Raw genomic sequence first — 16,568 nt, 5'->3', positions numbered from 1 at the left:
ACATAACACAGGGTGTTAAAAAAAAGTTTTATAATATTATTTTAATATTTTGAGAGTAAGTAGTATTAAGATAAAAAAAAGTCTAATTAGTTATGTCACCTTTAAAATACTATAAAATAATATAGTAAAAATATATATATATATATATATATATATATATATATATATATATAAACCCAATGTTATTATAACCTAATGTTACTATAGCAAAACTAGTAAATACTCTTTTGTTTACTGCATTGTAGAGATAATGCAAGCAATAAAAAAAGAACTCAAATAAAAAGATAGCCTATACCTTTAAAGATATTAATTATAGCATGTTAATCAGATTTTTTTTGTTTTGATCAATAATATCTGTTCTCAAAATATGTGACTCTTTTTTTAACACCCTGTATATACTAAAGACACTAATGTATTATAATAATATTCCAACACAAAATGAATGCAAACTTTATAATAATTTGAAATAAATTTTATATAAAATCAACATATTTTGATAAAATTAATTTAGAAAAAATGATAAAATTAATTTAGAAAAAATGTTATTGATAGTTTGTTGTCAATCTCATTTTTAGTGTAGAATAAAATCAACAATCTTTTTCTGTAAATTTTAACAGATAAGTTTTATCAACACGGAATATAATTTATTGTGTAAAATTAAAAATACATGCACGTATTTTTTTTTAATACTTTTTTTATATATTTTATATATTTAATCAGCATATTTTACAATAAAAAAAAACATACATTTTCTAACTGTGTGCTCGTCTGAGAAATATTACAGGATCGCTTATGCATTCATTGAAATTGAGATTAAAAAATGGATTCAAACTGTACAAGCTATGAGAATTGCATATAAAGAACCTTATTATCTGAATTTATTCTGTCGTATCGTCAATTATGTGGTAGCTTTTATTAGACCGATTTCAAATCAATTTCCACTTTATTTGTCCTAGACAAATGTAATTTTTTATTTCAATATGTATTTCTGTTTTATTTCGTAAATTAAAAAAAAAAAAAGAATGTTAATTTTTCGTCACAAATCTTCTTGCGTAATCTTGGGAAGCTTAGAAAACTTTCTGGGGAATTTACAATTGTAATTAATTAATTCATAAATTCATAAATATGTGCTCTCTACTTTTATGTACTATACTTGAAGGACGTTTTCTTTATTCAAACAATTCAAACTTTTAGCTCAATTTAAATTCTCCGTATTGAATGTTATATATTACATGCAACGATTTAATGTAAAGTTTGCATTAGATTTCACTGTTATAGGTTATGTTCCACTATATATAGTTCAATTTTGTCCGAGAATTATTTGTACACACAATCGAGAGAGTGCCATTGTTTTCTAATTTTCTTTGTAATTTTCATTTCTGTGCGAAATGCTTTTCGTGCTGTTTTCAGAGAGAAGTCAGGAATATTCGATTGTTTGGATTTCGATGTGCTTTGTGCAGATGAAAGTGCTGAAGAGTTTGTGGCGCAATAATACGAAGGAAGGGTGAGAGAAAATACGAGGAGAAATGGAAGAAAGCTCGAGGATCTTATTCGAAGGAACCGAGCATTTCGACCTGTTATTCAAAAGAGCGTGTCGGTATTGACTGGGAATGCCTTTACGGGGAAGGGATCTCCACGTTCCACGCAGCAACGTCGGCCGTGTTCGTTTAATTATCTTCCGCAAGATTTTCCACAAGAACGATTCCATTACGTGCGCGGTGACGTTCGCCCGAGAACGATAACGCTCTCTCATTTTATCCGATGTGATTGGACTGGGCTATTTATTCATGGCCAATTTTTCGTTAAACTCGATATTAATTTTACAAAAATCAACTCAACATTTTTTTTACACCAAAAATATTAAATCAATTTATTCCTTTTTATTGTATTGCTTGTAAAATATTTATTAAAACTATTTAATATTTAGTTTAATTTTTAGAGAAATTCCGTAAAAAAAAAGAAATATTCTACTTTTTTTTTCCTAGTCGCGGAAAAAAATTATAATAAAGTAGGATTAAATTAAAATAATTTTTATTAACATAAAAATGAGAAATACGGCTTTGTCATATTTTTTAATCATATATTATTTGCAAAAATAATTTCAATTTTTCTTCAGCTTAGTTTGATTATATAACTTTGTAGAGTTCAGGATTAATACCAAGGATTAAATTCGGTATCTATTGTTGACGTTGCGTCACATTCTCGTCTTACGTATGTAATCATGACATTTGACGCTTGGGCGAGACTGTTTTTTACGTTTCTGATACTATGAGAATGTGAAACTCTGCGTTCCCATAGCGTGATTTATGCGCGACAATGGCAGCGATAAAATCTCTCTTATACGGTTTATGCTCTTGTTACGAGCAATTGCGCATAGTGGGACGAGTATTTTGAGAATAACGTAGCACATCAGAATGAATTACAACGAGACGAGCACTTATCTGCATTCGCGATAACTGAATTCAAATGCCACGAGATCTCCACGTTGAAATTTGTGAAGCAATCAAAACTTAAATTCGCACAAGTTGAGGAAACAAAATATCGAATTATGACATTGAGGTCTATCTGAGAAGAACTGATCAAAACTGGCATTGTTGCAATTATTGTACACACTTTAAAAAAATTTGGTCTTTTAACATAATTATTTATATTTAACATAAATCGCTTAATCCCAAATATTACACAATATTAAACAAATTTTTATTTAAATATTTTTTAAATATTTAAATAGTTTTTAATTAACATAATATGGATATGTTAAATAGTTAATGACTATGTTAATATTTTAACACAAAATAAATGTAAAATTCGTAGTAATTTGAAATAAATTTTGTGTAAAATCAATATATTTTTAATGATAAAATTAAGAAAGATTAGAAAAAAAATTAGAAAAAAAAGTTATTGTCTTTTGTAGTTAATCTCGCTTCTATATTGTGGATTAAAATCAACAATTTTTTTCTATAAATTTCAACAGATAAATTTTGTCAGTAATAATACAGAACATATTTTATGTAACATATTATGTAAAATTTCAAATACATTGTGTTATTTTTACATTTTTCACAAAAATTGTTTTAATAATTTAACACTTGAATTTAATTAACATAACAGCAATATTTTAAATTAATACATAAATGTGTTAAATGATTAATGCAAAAATTTTAACCGGCATATTTTTTACATACGAAAACAAATTTTCCAACTGTGTATGATCCAAGCGGTTGTGTAATCGCATCAATTATTTTAGAAAGAACTCTAATTGTAAGAAGAGAGAGAGAGAGAGGGAGAGGGAGAGAAAACAGGTGTAAGAACTAACGAGACATTATCGAAGAAAAGAGAAGTTTCAATTGTTAAAATAAGGAAGCGACACACAGTACGAGGACGTTAGAGGAACTTCCAATTATCGTTTAATCTCATATATAAAGTCAAGAGAATTTATTTTAATACGATGACATAGTACACATCTCTTCTTCTTAAACATTCCAGACTACAGCGTGTTGAAAAGTTAATAATGTACGATGAATTTGTGGCCCGATCTCGTTATCGGCGCGCGTAATTCGAAGAACGATCGCACCATTGGCTGAAACTTCTCCAGTTTGGCAAATTTATCCGAGCGAACTGGCTGACGCCGCAAAGTTACCTGATTATACATATACTGTGATAAAGGTGTCTAAGGTGCTCCATCTAAAGTGCACGACCGCGTATCAAGCGTTATTTGTATGCATAAATAGCGAGGAGAGAAAGTCAGAGAGAGAGAGAGAGAGAGAGAGAGAGGAGAGAGAGAGAGAGAGAGAGAGAGAGAGAGAGAGAGAGAGAGAGTGATTATGTTATGTAAGTGGTATATAATATACACTCTCGGCATCGTGTGTTCGAAATTTACGATCACTAAGCGGATAAACGTAATTGTTTAATTACACATTAATTTTCAGGAGAATCAGGAAGTTTCACCGATTAAATCAATTAAATAATATGCACGGGATTGAACCGATCAAACATGTGTGCAAAAATAGATAATTATACCAGTTAATAATTTTATAAAAAACGAGATATAATTGCAAAAAAAAAAAATTAAAATTAAAAAAATATACATTGAAAGCAAAAATGTACTAAAATCGAACGAATTTTTTTTTTTTTTTATTAAAACAAAATATTTATTTGAATGTTTACGAAGAAATTAATTATTTCAATCAAGCAGCAAATATTTGCATTAGTAAAATATTTATAAAATAAAATGTGCTTTTATTTGCAAATAAAAAAATTATTAAATTTTTGTTTCTATTATACTAAATTACTTACTTTCTGTAAAAAACATTTTTTAATTTTTGCCTTTTTCTTTCAAAAACACAATTCTCTTTATTTTTATAAATAATTTTTTGTTTCCAAGTATTAATATTTTTTTATATTATATCCTTCAATATTATATTTTGAAAATTATAATTTTTATTACAATTAATAATTTATTTAATATAACAAAACATTTTTGGAAACAAAGTACATATTTATTTAAGTAGAAAAAAATTTAATTAACAGAATGTATTTATTTAATTAAAAAAAATTTATTTTTAGTATAAGAAACGGTATTACAGAAGTTTCCAAGTCGATTGGTCGCGTTTTCGCGATATAAAAAAATTATAATTTTTTATATTTCAGTAAATCGTGAGCAAGGTATAATATATATTAATTTTATTTAAACCAATACGTGTCTCTTATTCATGGCGATATTTTTTTTCTTTTTTTAGTTATAGCGAAAGAATGGTGTTCGATATATTTTGCCTTCTTGAAGAGGAAAAAGTTTCTCTCTCGTGTGTGCTAAACAACCTTTTGCACTCGACGTGGGGTAACGTCAATCCTGAAATTTCCAAGGAAATTACGATCATCCGGGAGAGAGTTGGGAAGAGACTCGTGGAAACCCGCAGAATTCATTTAAAATACGTTTAATCTAAATTCTTGTTTCGCCTACGGTAGAATCGATACTTAAATGTCATTATGCACGCGATCACGTATAATATATAATATCGCATTTTTTAATTTTTACATAATAAGATAAGCAGGAAATTTTTCACGCATTTTTTTAAGCGATAATTAAAAACCACGCGCGGTTTAAATAACATTCAATCAACTTTATATATATATTGAATTATTAACTTTTAATCAAGTTTTTTACCTCATTTTGTTACATCATAATAAAAATGTATATATGTAAAATTCATATATAATGGCTATTCTATCTCTCTTCTCGAACACATCTGTCTTATGTACAAGGTGTTCTAAATCACTCGTACATCCCTTTTCTTTCAAAAACTAAGCATTTTAGAGAAAAAAGTTTTGAATAAAAATTGTATGGTTTTGTGGGGAACATAAGATGGTTGTCATTGGTTTGACCTTGGATGGCATTGTTAAGGTCAAGTCAAGGACACCTTTAATTTCTTAAATGGCAACCCCTATTTTTTATTGCATATTCTTGTAGCTTATCTCGAAAGCTTTTCAAAACACTATAATAAAGTATTTTTACATTAAGAATTTTTTGAGTTATTTTGTATCTTAATCTGACATATTTTAATATAAAATATAAAATATCTCGAAAATTATTTAGTTTTCGATAATTGTAATATTTTTTTGTACAGAATAATAAGATAAATTAAATGGTGCATATAAAATAATTGTTTTTTTTAAAAAGTATGCAATTATTTGCAATATTTTTTTATAACAATTATTTATTTTTTCTTTACACCATTTGATTCATCTTATTATTCTGTACATAAAAGTATTACGATATTTATCGAACACTAAATAATTTTCGAGATATTTTATATTTTATACTAAAATATGTCAGATTAAGATACAAAATAACTCAAAAAATTCTTAATGAAAAAATACTTTATTATAGTGTTTTGGAAGGCTCTCGACATAAGCTACAAGAATATGCGATAAAAAATAGGGAATTCCGTTTAAGAAATTAAAGGTGTCCTTGACTTGACCTTAACGATGCCATCCAAGATCAAACCAATGACACCATCTTATGTTCCTTTCAAAACCATACGATTTTTGTTCAAAACGTTTTTCTCTAAAATGTTTAGTTTTTGAAAGATAAGGGGCGTACGGGTGGTCTAGGACACCCTGTATAACCCTCCCCCCTCCCTCTCCCGTACTTTCCTACGCGAGAACTTCGAGAGAAATAAAATTATCCCTTATAACCAGAACGTCGATCGTACTTTGTACGTGAAAGAAGATACTTCGTAGAACGAAAGAGGAAATTCAACTCCCGTATTCTGACCGGTGGCAGGCAGGCGATTTTGTGGTTATCGATCCCAACCTCCGCGGTATGTTCAATCGCTTCCACCTTCCTCCTCCCCCTCCCCCCCCCTTGCTCCTCTCATCCGATGCCATTAAACAACCATAATGCCAGTACTAACACGCCCATATACATACACATATTCCTACACATGCAAAATACCGTTGTGTATACGAGAAAGAGGGTTTCCTTAGGCGCATCTCTTCTTTGAAGAATCGAGTGTGTGTGTGTGTGTGTGTGTGTGTGTGTGTGTGTGTGTGTGTGTGTGTGTGTGTGTGTGTGTGTACGGGTAAGTGAGTGTGTATATGTTGACCTTAGACATACAATTTCCAATTTACCACGATAGGAGAGCTGGTGGAACTTGCTGGGCTCTTTCTCTCGTCATAAATTAGGGACACGAGAATCCTTAATTCGTGAGACTGCAGCAGAGGCACAATCGCTGACGGCGAGCCCAAAAAGTCAGCAGTCGCACCGATAACTAAACTCAAAAACTTTTTCGCGATTACTAAACTTTCTCTCTTCGCGCGTCTCCCGAGAATTCAAGATATTCAATAAAGAATCTCATCCTTGTCGTTACTTATATCGGCACCGTGTGTCCTGTAATAGAAAGAAAAACGTGTGGCTACAAATAATCTGCATTTTCTCCTCTCTTTTCCCCTTTAGAGGCAGACAGGGTGAAAGAGCGAGAGAAAGAGAGAGAGAGAGAGAGAGAGAGAAATTATTTTTTGACAAAGCTAAAAATATTTTATTACATATTTTTAGCTTTGTCAAAAAATAATTTCAATAATCTAATTGAAATGAAAGGTGAAGAGTTAGTATTTCCCTCTTATTTTTAAGTTTACAACGCGGAAAAAAGATCTAATATCCATTTATGCGCTTTTGGATCTCGGATATTGAATTTTACATGGTGACATTTCCTCTTCTGACGTTAGTACAATCTTTTCCGATTCCTCAGATATCAATAACATGTCGGGGATGGCTTGAACGTTGAAATGTCAGGTGCTGTAGAAAAAGTTGTTTGGAACCGATGTAAGCGAGCATAGTTATGCTCGCATACTTAAATAAACCGCGTTGAAAAAAACTGAGAATCTCTTCCCCACACACGCAATGCGGGACCGAGCCAATCATCGAGCTCGATCACTAAACTCAATGAAATCATCTCAATGAAATAGAATACGACCAACGTTGCAATATGCTTCGAAAGCACACGTGATTCCCCGTCGTATCATAAATACACAACGTACGAGTGCATGAGTAAGCATATAAATCCGATGTGTTTATGTAGGTGAGCGTACGTGCAATCTCGTGATTGTATCATTATAAATTATAAATCATGTTCAGCTGCGTTGCTAATATTGTATATAAAGAATCGACGCTTTTATGTGTGCAACACACACACACACACATAATATTTTAATAAGATTTTCCTCTTTCATGTATATCTATATACAGGGTGTCCTAAAAATTTTGACACACCCGAAGTGTGAAGGTAGATTGGGCCAAACTGAGTCAAAAAGTCCTATACCATTTTGCAAAATTCGCAATAGTTTTTGCGTTATTAATTAAAATATGTGAGCTAATGAGCGTGTTGGAAAGCGATAGGCCGGTATCGGTAGGCATGTACGACGGATTACTTGTGTACGTTTCTTAGCAACGAAGGTATCATCTGAGCAAGAAGTGACAGCGTGACTCCACCTCTCGCTTAGATGATGCTTTTGTTATTAAGAGACGTACACAAGTAATCCGTCGTACATGCCTGCCGATAACGGCCTACTGCTTTCCAACGCGCTCATTAGCTCACATATTTTAATTAATAACGCAAAAACTGTTGCGAATTTTGCAAAATGATATAGGACTTTTCGACTCAGTTTGGCCCAATCTACCTTCACACTTCGGGTGTGTCAAAATTTTTAGGACACCTGTATATACATTTCCCTTTCTCTCAATTTATGTAATAATTATATAATAATTATATTACATAATAATTACATAATAATTATATAATTACATTAATATAATTACATTATATATTATATAGATTTATTTTGTTAGAAATTTGATAGTAAAATCGACTTGCAATTAATTACATTGTGTAAATAACATTTTTTAAGCGCGATTAAAATAATCTCAAAAATATGATTATGTTTGAATATTCACATAATTTGCGTTCGTACAAAGGACAAAAGATATAAATAATTGGACAGGAAAATCACAAAGGGTGGGATTCTCGTTATCTCTTTTTAAAATAATATTGAAACTTTTTCACAAAGAAAAGGTACATAACATGTTCGGCTGAAATGAAATTATCCGGATAATAATACGTTTAATGATTCAGGGGTGGGGTGGGGGGCGAGGGGGATATATATTTTTCTTTCTTTTTCTTTTTAGACGAATCATATCCGCGATTATTATTGCTATCCGCTATTAATAATACGGATATGATTAACTTTTAATTGGAACGGTGTTATATAAGTGAATTGGATCGGCGAGATTTTACAACGACACGGTTATTTCAACAAAAACCGGTCGCCGTGTTAACGATCGATCCTGATCACTCGCGCAAAAAGCGATAAAACTCAAAGAGATATTAAACGACTGTTGCGGCAAAGCCTGTTTATCAAAAAGGATAAACGGGAGTTTAATCGCGTTTCGGTCGATGCGCAGATACGAAACCGAGTGAATCCAACGAATAATTTCCACGCTGCTAAAATTTCACGTTAAACAATAACGAATAAATCCCAGTTTACAGTAAACTTTGAATTAAACTCTAGGAATTAAACTTTAGGAATTAAACATCATAACGAGAGATAATCCGCTGTACAGATTATAGTTATTTTTATTATATATTTGTGTATTTTTTTTTTTTGTTCAATAAATTATCAAGCGATATTGAGATAAATTAAATCAAGTAAAAATCGATGATGAAGAAAGAAAATTGAAATAGACAATTTGTAGTCACTGGCAAAATCGACTTCTCTCAAATTTTAAATTTGCAATCCATTTGAAATTAAAAGATTAGTTTTATGTTTCTGATTTATACAAAAAATAAAAAAATATATTTGTTAAAAAATATAATTAAATAAATAAAAAAGAAAAAAATAGAATTGTTAAAAAAAAAGATACTTTTAATTTTTTACTCGACTACTTGACACTTATTTACACTTTATCGAAAATATTTGCGTGAAAACGATTTTCGTTTTTACGTTACAACACGTCGACGGGTGGATGCCAGAGTTAATGCGGGTAATGCAAACCGATTGTGTAACGTGACACGTTTGGCAAGTTTATTGGCTGACGATTTGCTTGATCCTCGCATGCGTGAGCTCGAAAATCAACGCGCAAATGTGCCGCACGATGTATCGATGCAATTTGTCAGTGTCGATGTGCGCGCGCATCGTATCCCGTCATTCTAATAGTTCGATAGCTCACTCGTGCGTTTCGAGCGAATGGCGGTCTACTTCGAATTCTCTCACGAGCTTGAGAAAATATCGGAAAGACATGGCGTTTTCCCCGGCAATTTGTCTTCGCGTTTTACGTTCGACTATATGTACGTACGACGCTCGATATTCTCGCGAAACGTCTATTTAGGACAGCGAAAAGTGGCCGATCTCTTTTAAAATTTGATACTGCGCCAATATGAATCTCGTAAATATCAATCCAATATCGGCCTTTAAATTTTTGAATTTAAAGCTCAATAATATCGGGAAGAAAGAAAGAAAGAGAAAGAGAAAATTTTCATTTATATATAAATATTAAAAATAAAATTTTTAAATTAAAATAAATACATTTTGCTAACAGTTTATGTTTTTTACTTAAATAAATATATAATTTGTTCTCAAAAATGTTTTGTGTATATTAAATAAACTATTTTTTGCATGTAATAAAAATTATAATTTTTAAAATAAGTTATTTAGGATTTTAAAATATTAAAAAGATATTTATTTGAAGAAAATTTATTTATTAAAATAAAGAAAAGAGTTTTGTTTGTTGAAACAAGCAGTCAAAATTAAAAAAATGTTTTTTCAAACCAAGTAATTTAGTATAATAAAGATAAAAAATTTAATATAATTTCTTTATTTACAAATAAAAGCATATTTTATAAATACTTTAACCAATTCAAAATTTTGCTGCTTGATTGAAATAACAAATTTCTTTGTAAATATTTAAATAAATCATTTTTCTTGAATCAAAAAATTTTTAAGGAAATTAGTACATTTTTTTTTTCAGGAAATTATATATGACAAATGCTGCAAACTCGCGAGATCGATTATTTCTTAAATATATATTATTTCTTAAATATAATACACTTTCTTTCTATCTCTGCAAATTTTTTTTGTGATTGCTGCGTTATATTAAATCCTTTTGAGACCTGCCTAGATTTATTTATGCCTAGAATTATTCAAATCCAGCATTCCACGTAAAGAAATATTTTTAAAGTAATATTTTTACCTGCCTAGACTTATTTATGTCTAGAATTATTCAAATCCAGCATCCCATGTAAAGTAATATTTTTAAAGTAATATTTTTTTGACGCTAACATAAGTAATATTTTTCTTTTGGAATTCGGATATTTGAAAGAAAATTTCAAAAATATCATCATTGTGTGAATCTCCCTCGTCAATCTTTTGCTACAAAATTATTTTATCGCTGACGTTTCAGCTTACGGCTGTAATACAGACAGGCACGGGAAGTTGAACCAAATTGTGTCGTAATCACCATCGCGGGGATATAATTATTTCGTCCATTTACTAATGGCCTGGCCATTAATACCGTAGTCCCGATAATTACATTCCTAATTATCCACGTCCGTTTATTCATAAAAAAAAGCCTGTAATTGGCGTTTGCAATCACTAACTCGCTTCCAAAGTTTATCGCGTTCCTCCGACGCATATATAATTATTTATTGTTCGCTTTCGCGCATGCGTCCCGAAAGCGATCGTCTAATCGCGAGATTTATCGATTCTCTCGGCAAATTTCGGTCTCATTGCGATTACTCCTGTCGCCGACACGCACATCGTAAATCATGTTAAAAGCGATTTGGTTTCCGGCGTTCGACTTGGATTATTATCCCGAGCTCGTAGCGGCTTTCGCGATTCTCCTCGAAGCGGAAACGGAGAATTTCGGTAGGATTACGTAATCACGTAATAGGGCATTTTGCGCACAAACGCGCAAATCTTTATCGCATCTTGTCGTTAAGAAGATTAAACTCGCATCGAGAGACATTACAGCGAAAAAAGATCAGTTTTATGTGAATTAGGCGGTTAGAAAAAGAAAAAAAACCTGTGCTTTTTTGCAAAGTCGCACAGTTGGAAAATTTGTTTTCTCGTTGAAAAATATTCCGATTAAAATTTTTGTGTTGAATATTTAACAAATTTATGTGTTAATTTAAAATATTGTTCTTCTGTTAATTGAAATCAAGTGTTAAATTATTAAAACATCTGAAAAAAAAATGTAAAAATAACACCATGTGCACGTATTTTTAATTTTACACGATAGATATATTCCATGTCATTAGTGATAAGATTTATCTGTTAAAATTTTCAGAATAAAATGTTGATTTATTTTTCTACAAAACCGTCAATAACATTTTCCCAAGCTAATTTTATCATTAAAATTTACACAAAATTTTTTTCAATTACTTTAAAGTTTGCATTTATTTTGTATTAAAATATTAACATAGTATTACGATTTAACATATTTATATTATGTTAAAATAACATAAAAATTTGCGTGAACTATTTAGAACATGCGATATTAAATTTAAGCCAAATTTTCCAACAATGTACACAATTGGAAAATTTATGGTTTTTTGTTAAAAAATAAGTCGATTAAAATTTTTATGTTAAATATTTAACACATTCCTGTGTTAATTTAACACAATATTTATGTGTTAATTTAATATATTGCTGTTGTGTTAAGGATGTTCTGGATGTACAATAGTAGCAAAAAATTGTCAAAATTAAAAAGAAAACATGTTTCTTACGTTTATACTGTTTGAAAAATTAAAAAAATAAATTCGGGTTATGAAAAAGATTAAAGTATCACAAAATAATGTGGATTTTGACGTCTTCGTAAAAGAAAATAGTTGTAATTAATATTTTTCCTAATTTATGGCAAAAACTTTTGATCCTGAATATCCTCTGAAATCAACTGCAAAAAACAATGAAAAACGAGTAATTTGCAGAAAGAGAAAAAGAGACAGATAATATTTTTCTACAATTTTTAGTAAATAACTTTTAAACGAATTAGTGGATCTAAATCAAGTTTTGCACAATTATTTATTAGAATTTTCTTAATATATGTAAAAATTTTTATTTCATTGGTAATATTTTTTCTTTGTCAAATTTGTCAATAAATTCTACAATAGGCGATTTTTCATAAGAATCAATAGTAACTTTAAATTTAAATAACTTTGAAACCATTAAGAGAATTGTGCTTAGTTTTTACAAAAATATTCAGAAGAAATAGTAGAACAATCTATAAAATTTTAATGCTTTTGTTAGTATTTCGATATATGTCACATACATCCTTAATTGAAATGTTAAATTATTAAAATAATTGAAAAAAAGTGTAAAAAAAATAATAATATAATGTGCACATATTTTTAATTTTACACAATATGTACGTTCCGTATTATTACTGACATGATTTATCTGTTAAAATTTACAGAAAAAAATGTTGATTTTATACTACAATCAGAGTGATTACAGACCGTCAATAAAATTTTTTTAAAGTTAATTTTATCATTAGGAATATGTTGATTTTACACAAAATTTATTTCAAGTTATTTTGAAATTTATACTTATTTTGTGCTAAAATATTAACGTAATATTATGTCACCATATCCTTATAATATTAAATTAACACAAAAATTTGTGGATCGTTTGAGACATGTGATATCTGTTAAATTTAATACAATTTTTCAACTATGTAAGCCCTTCTTTCCGGAAAGAAGGGCAAAAGTTGTAAGCATTAACGATAAAGCAAAGATCAAAAAAACGCAAACACGCTTCTTTTTTTTATCGCAAATGTCTCAGCGCAATATCCACGCGATAAGCAACGACACGAGCTCGCGTCGTTCTTAATTAAAAACTCGCGGTATCAGCGATAAAGTTCGCGTTACGACGAAACGGATCTATGGTATTATTTTCTTTCGTGGAAATTGCAATTTTCCTGCGCAGGCTGAATATTTTTGAACCTACCAATTTGCCCTTCGTGCGTGTCGTATCATACTGTCGGCATCTTTAAAGCTGACATTCCCTGGAAATATGAGAATGACAACGATTAGCGTTTGACGTTTCTACATCATCCCATATGTCAATTAATCATAATATGTACATAGTATGGTAATATTATTTTTTTATAATAGATATTACTTATATGTCGTAATACAGATACTTCAATTATTTTATTTCTAATTAAAATAAAAATTTTTCAAAATGTATATCTCGCAATCGAAACATCGACTCGTATAAAAGCAAGCCATTAGAACAATCGATTTTCGGACGATGACATAACATGAGAGAAGTGACGTAAAGGGATTGTTGATGCTCCCGACGCGAGTAACGTACAAAGAGTTAATTGCACTTTGCCACGTTAAACTGCGATTATGCGGAATCCGCTCGATTTTCCGTTTCCAGATCAAATCGCTCGTTTTTATTTTTTATTATTCAAACTTATTTTTTATGCGTCATTTAAAATAGACAGAGACACGGAGAGGAAAAGAAAAATTTATTTCAAGTATCGGAGCATGTGTACTTCCACTATTATATTTTATTTTATAAAAATGGAAAAAAAGTTTCAAAATTTCATTACTTCCGTTACATATTTATATTCGTCAGAATTCATATATCTGAAATTTCAATTCGCTCGTGGAAATAAATCTCGTCGGGTGCAACTTACCTGCAGGGAAATCTCGCGCGTTCGTGCGGAGTGATAGATTCAGATTTCGTGACTCGTCAACATGACGTGTCGCACGTGCCGCTTCCTCCCACCTTTGAGCAAAAATTCCTCGCGTACCTTGAAAATCTATTGTCGAGGGGGTGAGTAAAGTTTGCTTTCAGCCGCTTTTCGGCCTCGCGCGCGCATGTGTGTGTGTGTGTGCCGCCTGAATAATTTATTCCCTTTAATACGCCGAGAGTAGATCCCTCGCCTTTCCTCTTTCGGCTCGTTCGGCGATTATCCCGCTGCTGCTCGTTGTTTGCATAATCCGTCGCGAGGAGTGCGTCTGCATTACAAACGACGGCCAGATTGCGAATGTAGCGCGACTCCTTTCGGTTTAATCGGACTCGAGAGGGTAATCGAGATGAGTAATCGTCCTCAATATGTCCGCGATATCCCATTGGAGTTATTCATCGAATATCTATTCGAATTCTATTTCCAATTCTGTATGCGCCGATTTATGGAGATATCTCCCTCGAAATAATTCAATTGAATGTCGTTGCGATCTCTCCTTTATTTTCCAAGTTTTTGTCATTTGTTGCAACATCTTTTTTTAATATCTATAAGATATCAGATACGCAATTATATACAAATTAAATTAAATTAAATTAATTAACAATTCTCAGAATTAATTAACATTCAGAAGATCAAAATCTGTTAAAGTTTTAGAGCTGTGGCAATAAAATTTTATTAATTATACTCTAAAGTAGCGACACTTTGACATTTTGAGAAAAAATTTGTTTTAAATTAAAATTTTAATAAATTTGTTATAAAAAAATTATACATTAAAAACGCAAGAAAATAAAAAAAAAGAGAAATTTAAAAATTATATATTATACACATTAATAATAAGTAACTTGACATTTCTAGCAATTTCAAATAATTTAAATAATCTTAGTGTCACAATTTCGAGAATTATTGAATAATTTAAAGAGATCAAAATATAATTTTTTATCTTCAGGACGAAAGCAGTGCGTAAGCTATGACGTTGAGGAGGAGCGCTTCTTGCCGGATAATAAATCAATAATTCGTGCATGCGACTTGCGACCGTGGGAACAAGCGAGCTGGAGGAAAGAGCATCAAGCACATGTGTCACACGCAATATTTTTTTTTTCCTTTTTTTTCTCAGAGCTCATTTGTCTCCGGAAACGGTCGATTTGCGATTCGATTATGCGGTGGAGTTAGCCATTTTTTTCGCGCCTATGTCGTTCGAATAATTCCAGATGCGAAGACGGATGGAATTCGCGACGCAAACAATTTTTTTTCTCCATATTTGAAATTGTTCTCATTTGTATTATCGTAGTAGTTATTTTGCTCTCATCGTAATAAATTATACAATTTATGCTCTCAATGGATTTCATTAATTTTTTTTTTTTTCCCGATATGACGTACATTTTATGAAAAATATTTTATCCTTACTCACGTTTTTTAAATGCGATTTTTGATGCGATCTCTATTTTTGTCTTAAATATTGCATTAAATATCGAAAGCAATAATCCGAAAATTTTGATAAATAACATATGACTTGTCTATTCTTATTTATTTGATAACCTTTAAACTACTCGCAGTACTCGTAGCGAAAGCTATTTTTAATCTTGTAAAGGGATTATGTACAGACAGATATTATTAACCTTTTGCTGGAAATAACACTCTTATACACTGCCGACATTTTTAATTATTTTTTATGTACACATGTCTATTATATTTCCAATGTGTTTCTGTATAGAATGTATATTTCTTGAATTTTTATTTGACAAAAATTGAAATTACCTACACATATTCACTAATATTTATTCTTGAAATTATTTACACATTTTCACGAATATTTATTCTTTAGTCATTTCCTCCCTCATTTCTGTCAACGAACAGCTGATCAACTGACAGTTGAGAAATGCTCGAGCCTTATTTTATTATTTATTATATTATTCGCGTTATTTCCTTTTCGCTGATGCGTTTTCCGTGTCATATTATATTTAATATATATTATGTACATACACGTACACACATATATACCGTAACACAACTTTTGAAAGCATCGATCAAAAGCTTTCTGTTATTGCGATATCCTCACTTGTTCCCTTTCGAGCGCGAGTAAGTGAATAACTGTCTTCCCTGTCTTTAATTTGCAGAAAAATGAAGCTCGATCTGGACCGGGAGAAGGGCCTCGAGCTCTTTGGCAAGCTGATACGTACAAAGAACATCGAAAGTCTGCAGGGTAATCAGCCCAAAACCGGTCCCGAGCCACTTCATCCAGCCGATTCCAAGCAGAAATTACAGGTAATGACAATAATGGACGGTATAATTTTTAACAATTTTTGCGAAGATCTCGCACTTT

The 16,568-nt window shown here is 30.7% G+C and overlaps 1 protein-coding gene across 5 annotated transcripts in view; it reads left to right on the top strand.

Annotated features, from left to right (window-relative positions):
- Positions 1-16,568, top strand: part of LOC126852239 (probable cationic amino acid transporter) — a 99,686-nt gene that overhangs the window by 28,912 nt on the left and 54,206 nt on the right. For 4 of the 5 annotated variants that reach the window (XM_050596822.1, XM_050596821.1, XM_050596823.1 and 1 more), the window contains one exon: positions 16,363-16,510. In XM_050596822.1, the coding sequence (XP_050452779.1) occupies positions 16,367-16,510 (144 nt within the window). In that variant the 5' untranslated portion in view covers positions 16,363-16,366. Of the gene's footprint in view, positions 1-14,225; positions 14,335-16,362; positions 16,511-16,568 lie in introns of those variants that run through there. The other variant, XM_050596825.1, reaches the window with a different exon arrangement.

The sequence above is a fragment of the Cataglyphis hispanica genome, chromosome 10 (genome assembly GCF_021464435.1).
Source record: "Cataglyphis hispanica isolate Lineage 1 chromosome 10, ULB_Chis1_1.0, whole genome shotgun sequence".
Classification (NCBI taxonomy): Eukaryota; Metazoa; Arthropoda; class Insecta; order Hymenoptera; family Formicidae; genus Cataglyphis; species Cataglyphis hispanica.
Note: the sequence above shows the minus strand (reverse complement) of the source record. Positions and strands in the feature narration are given on the sequence as shown.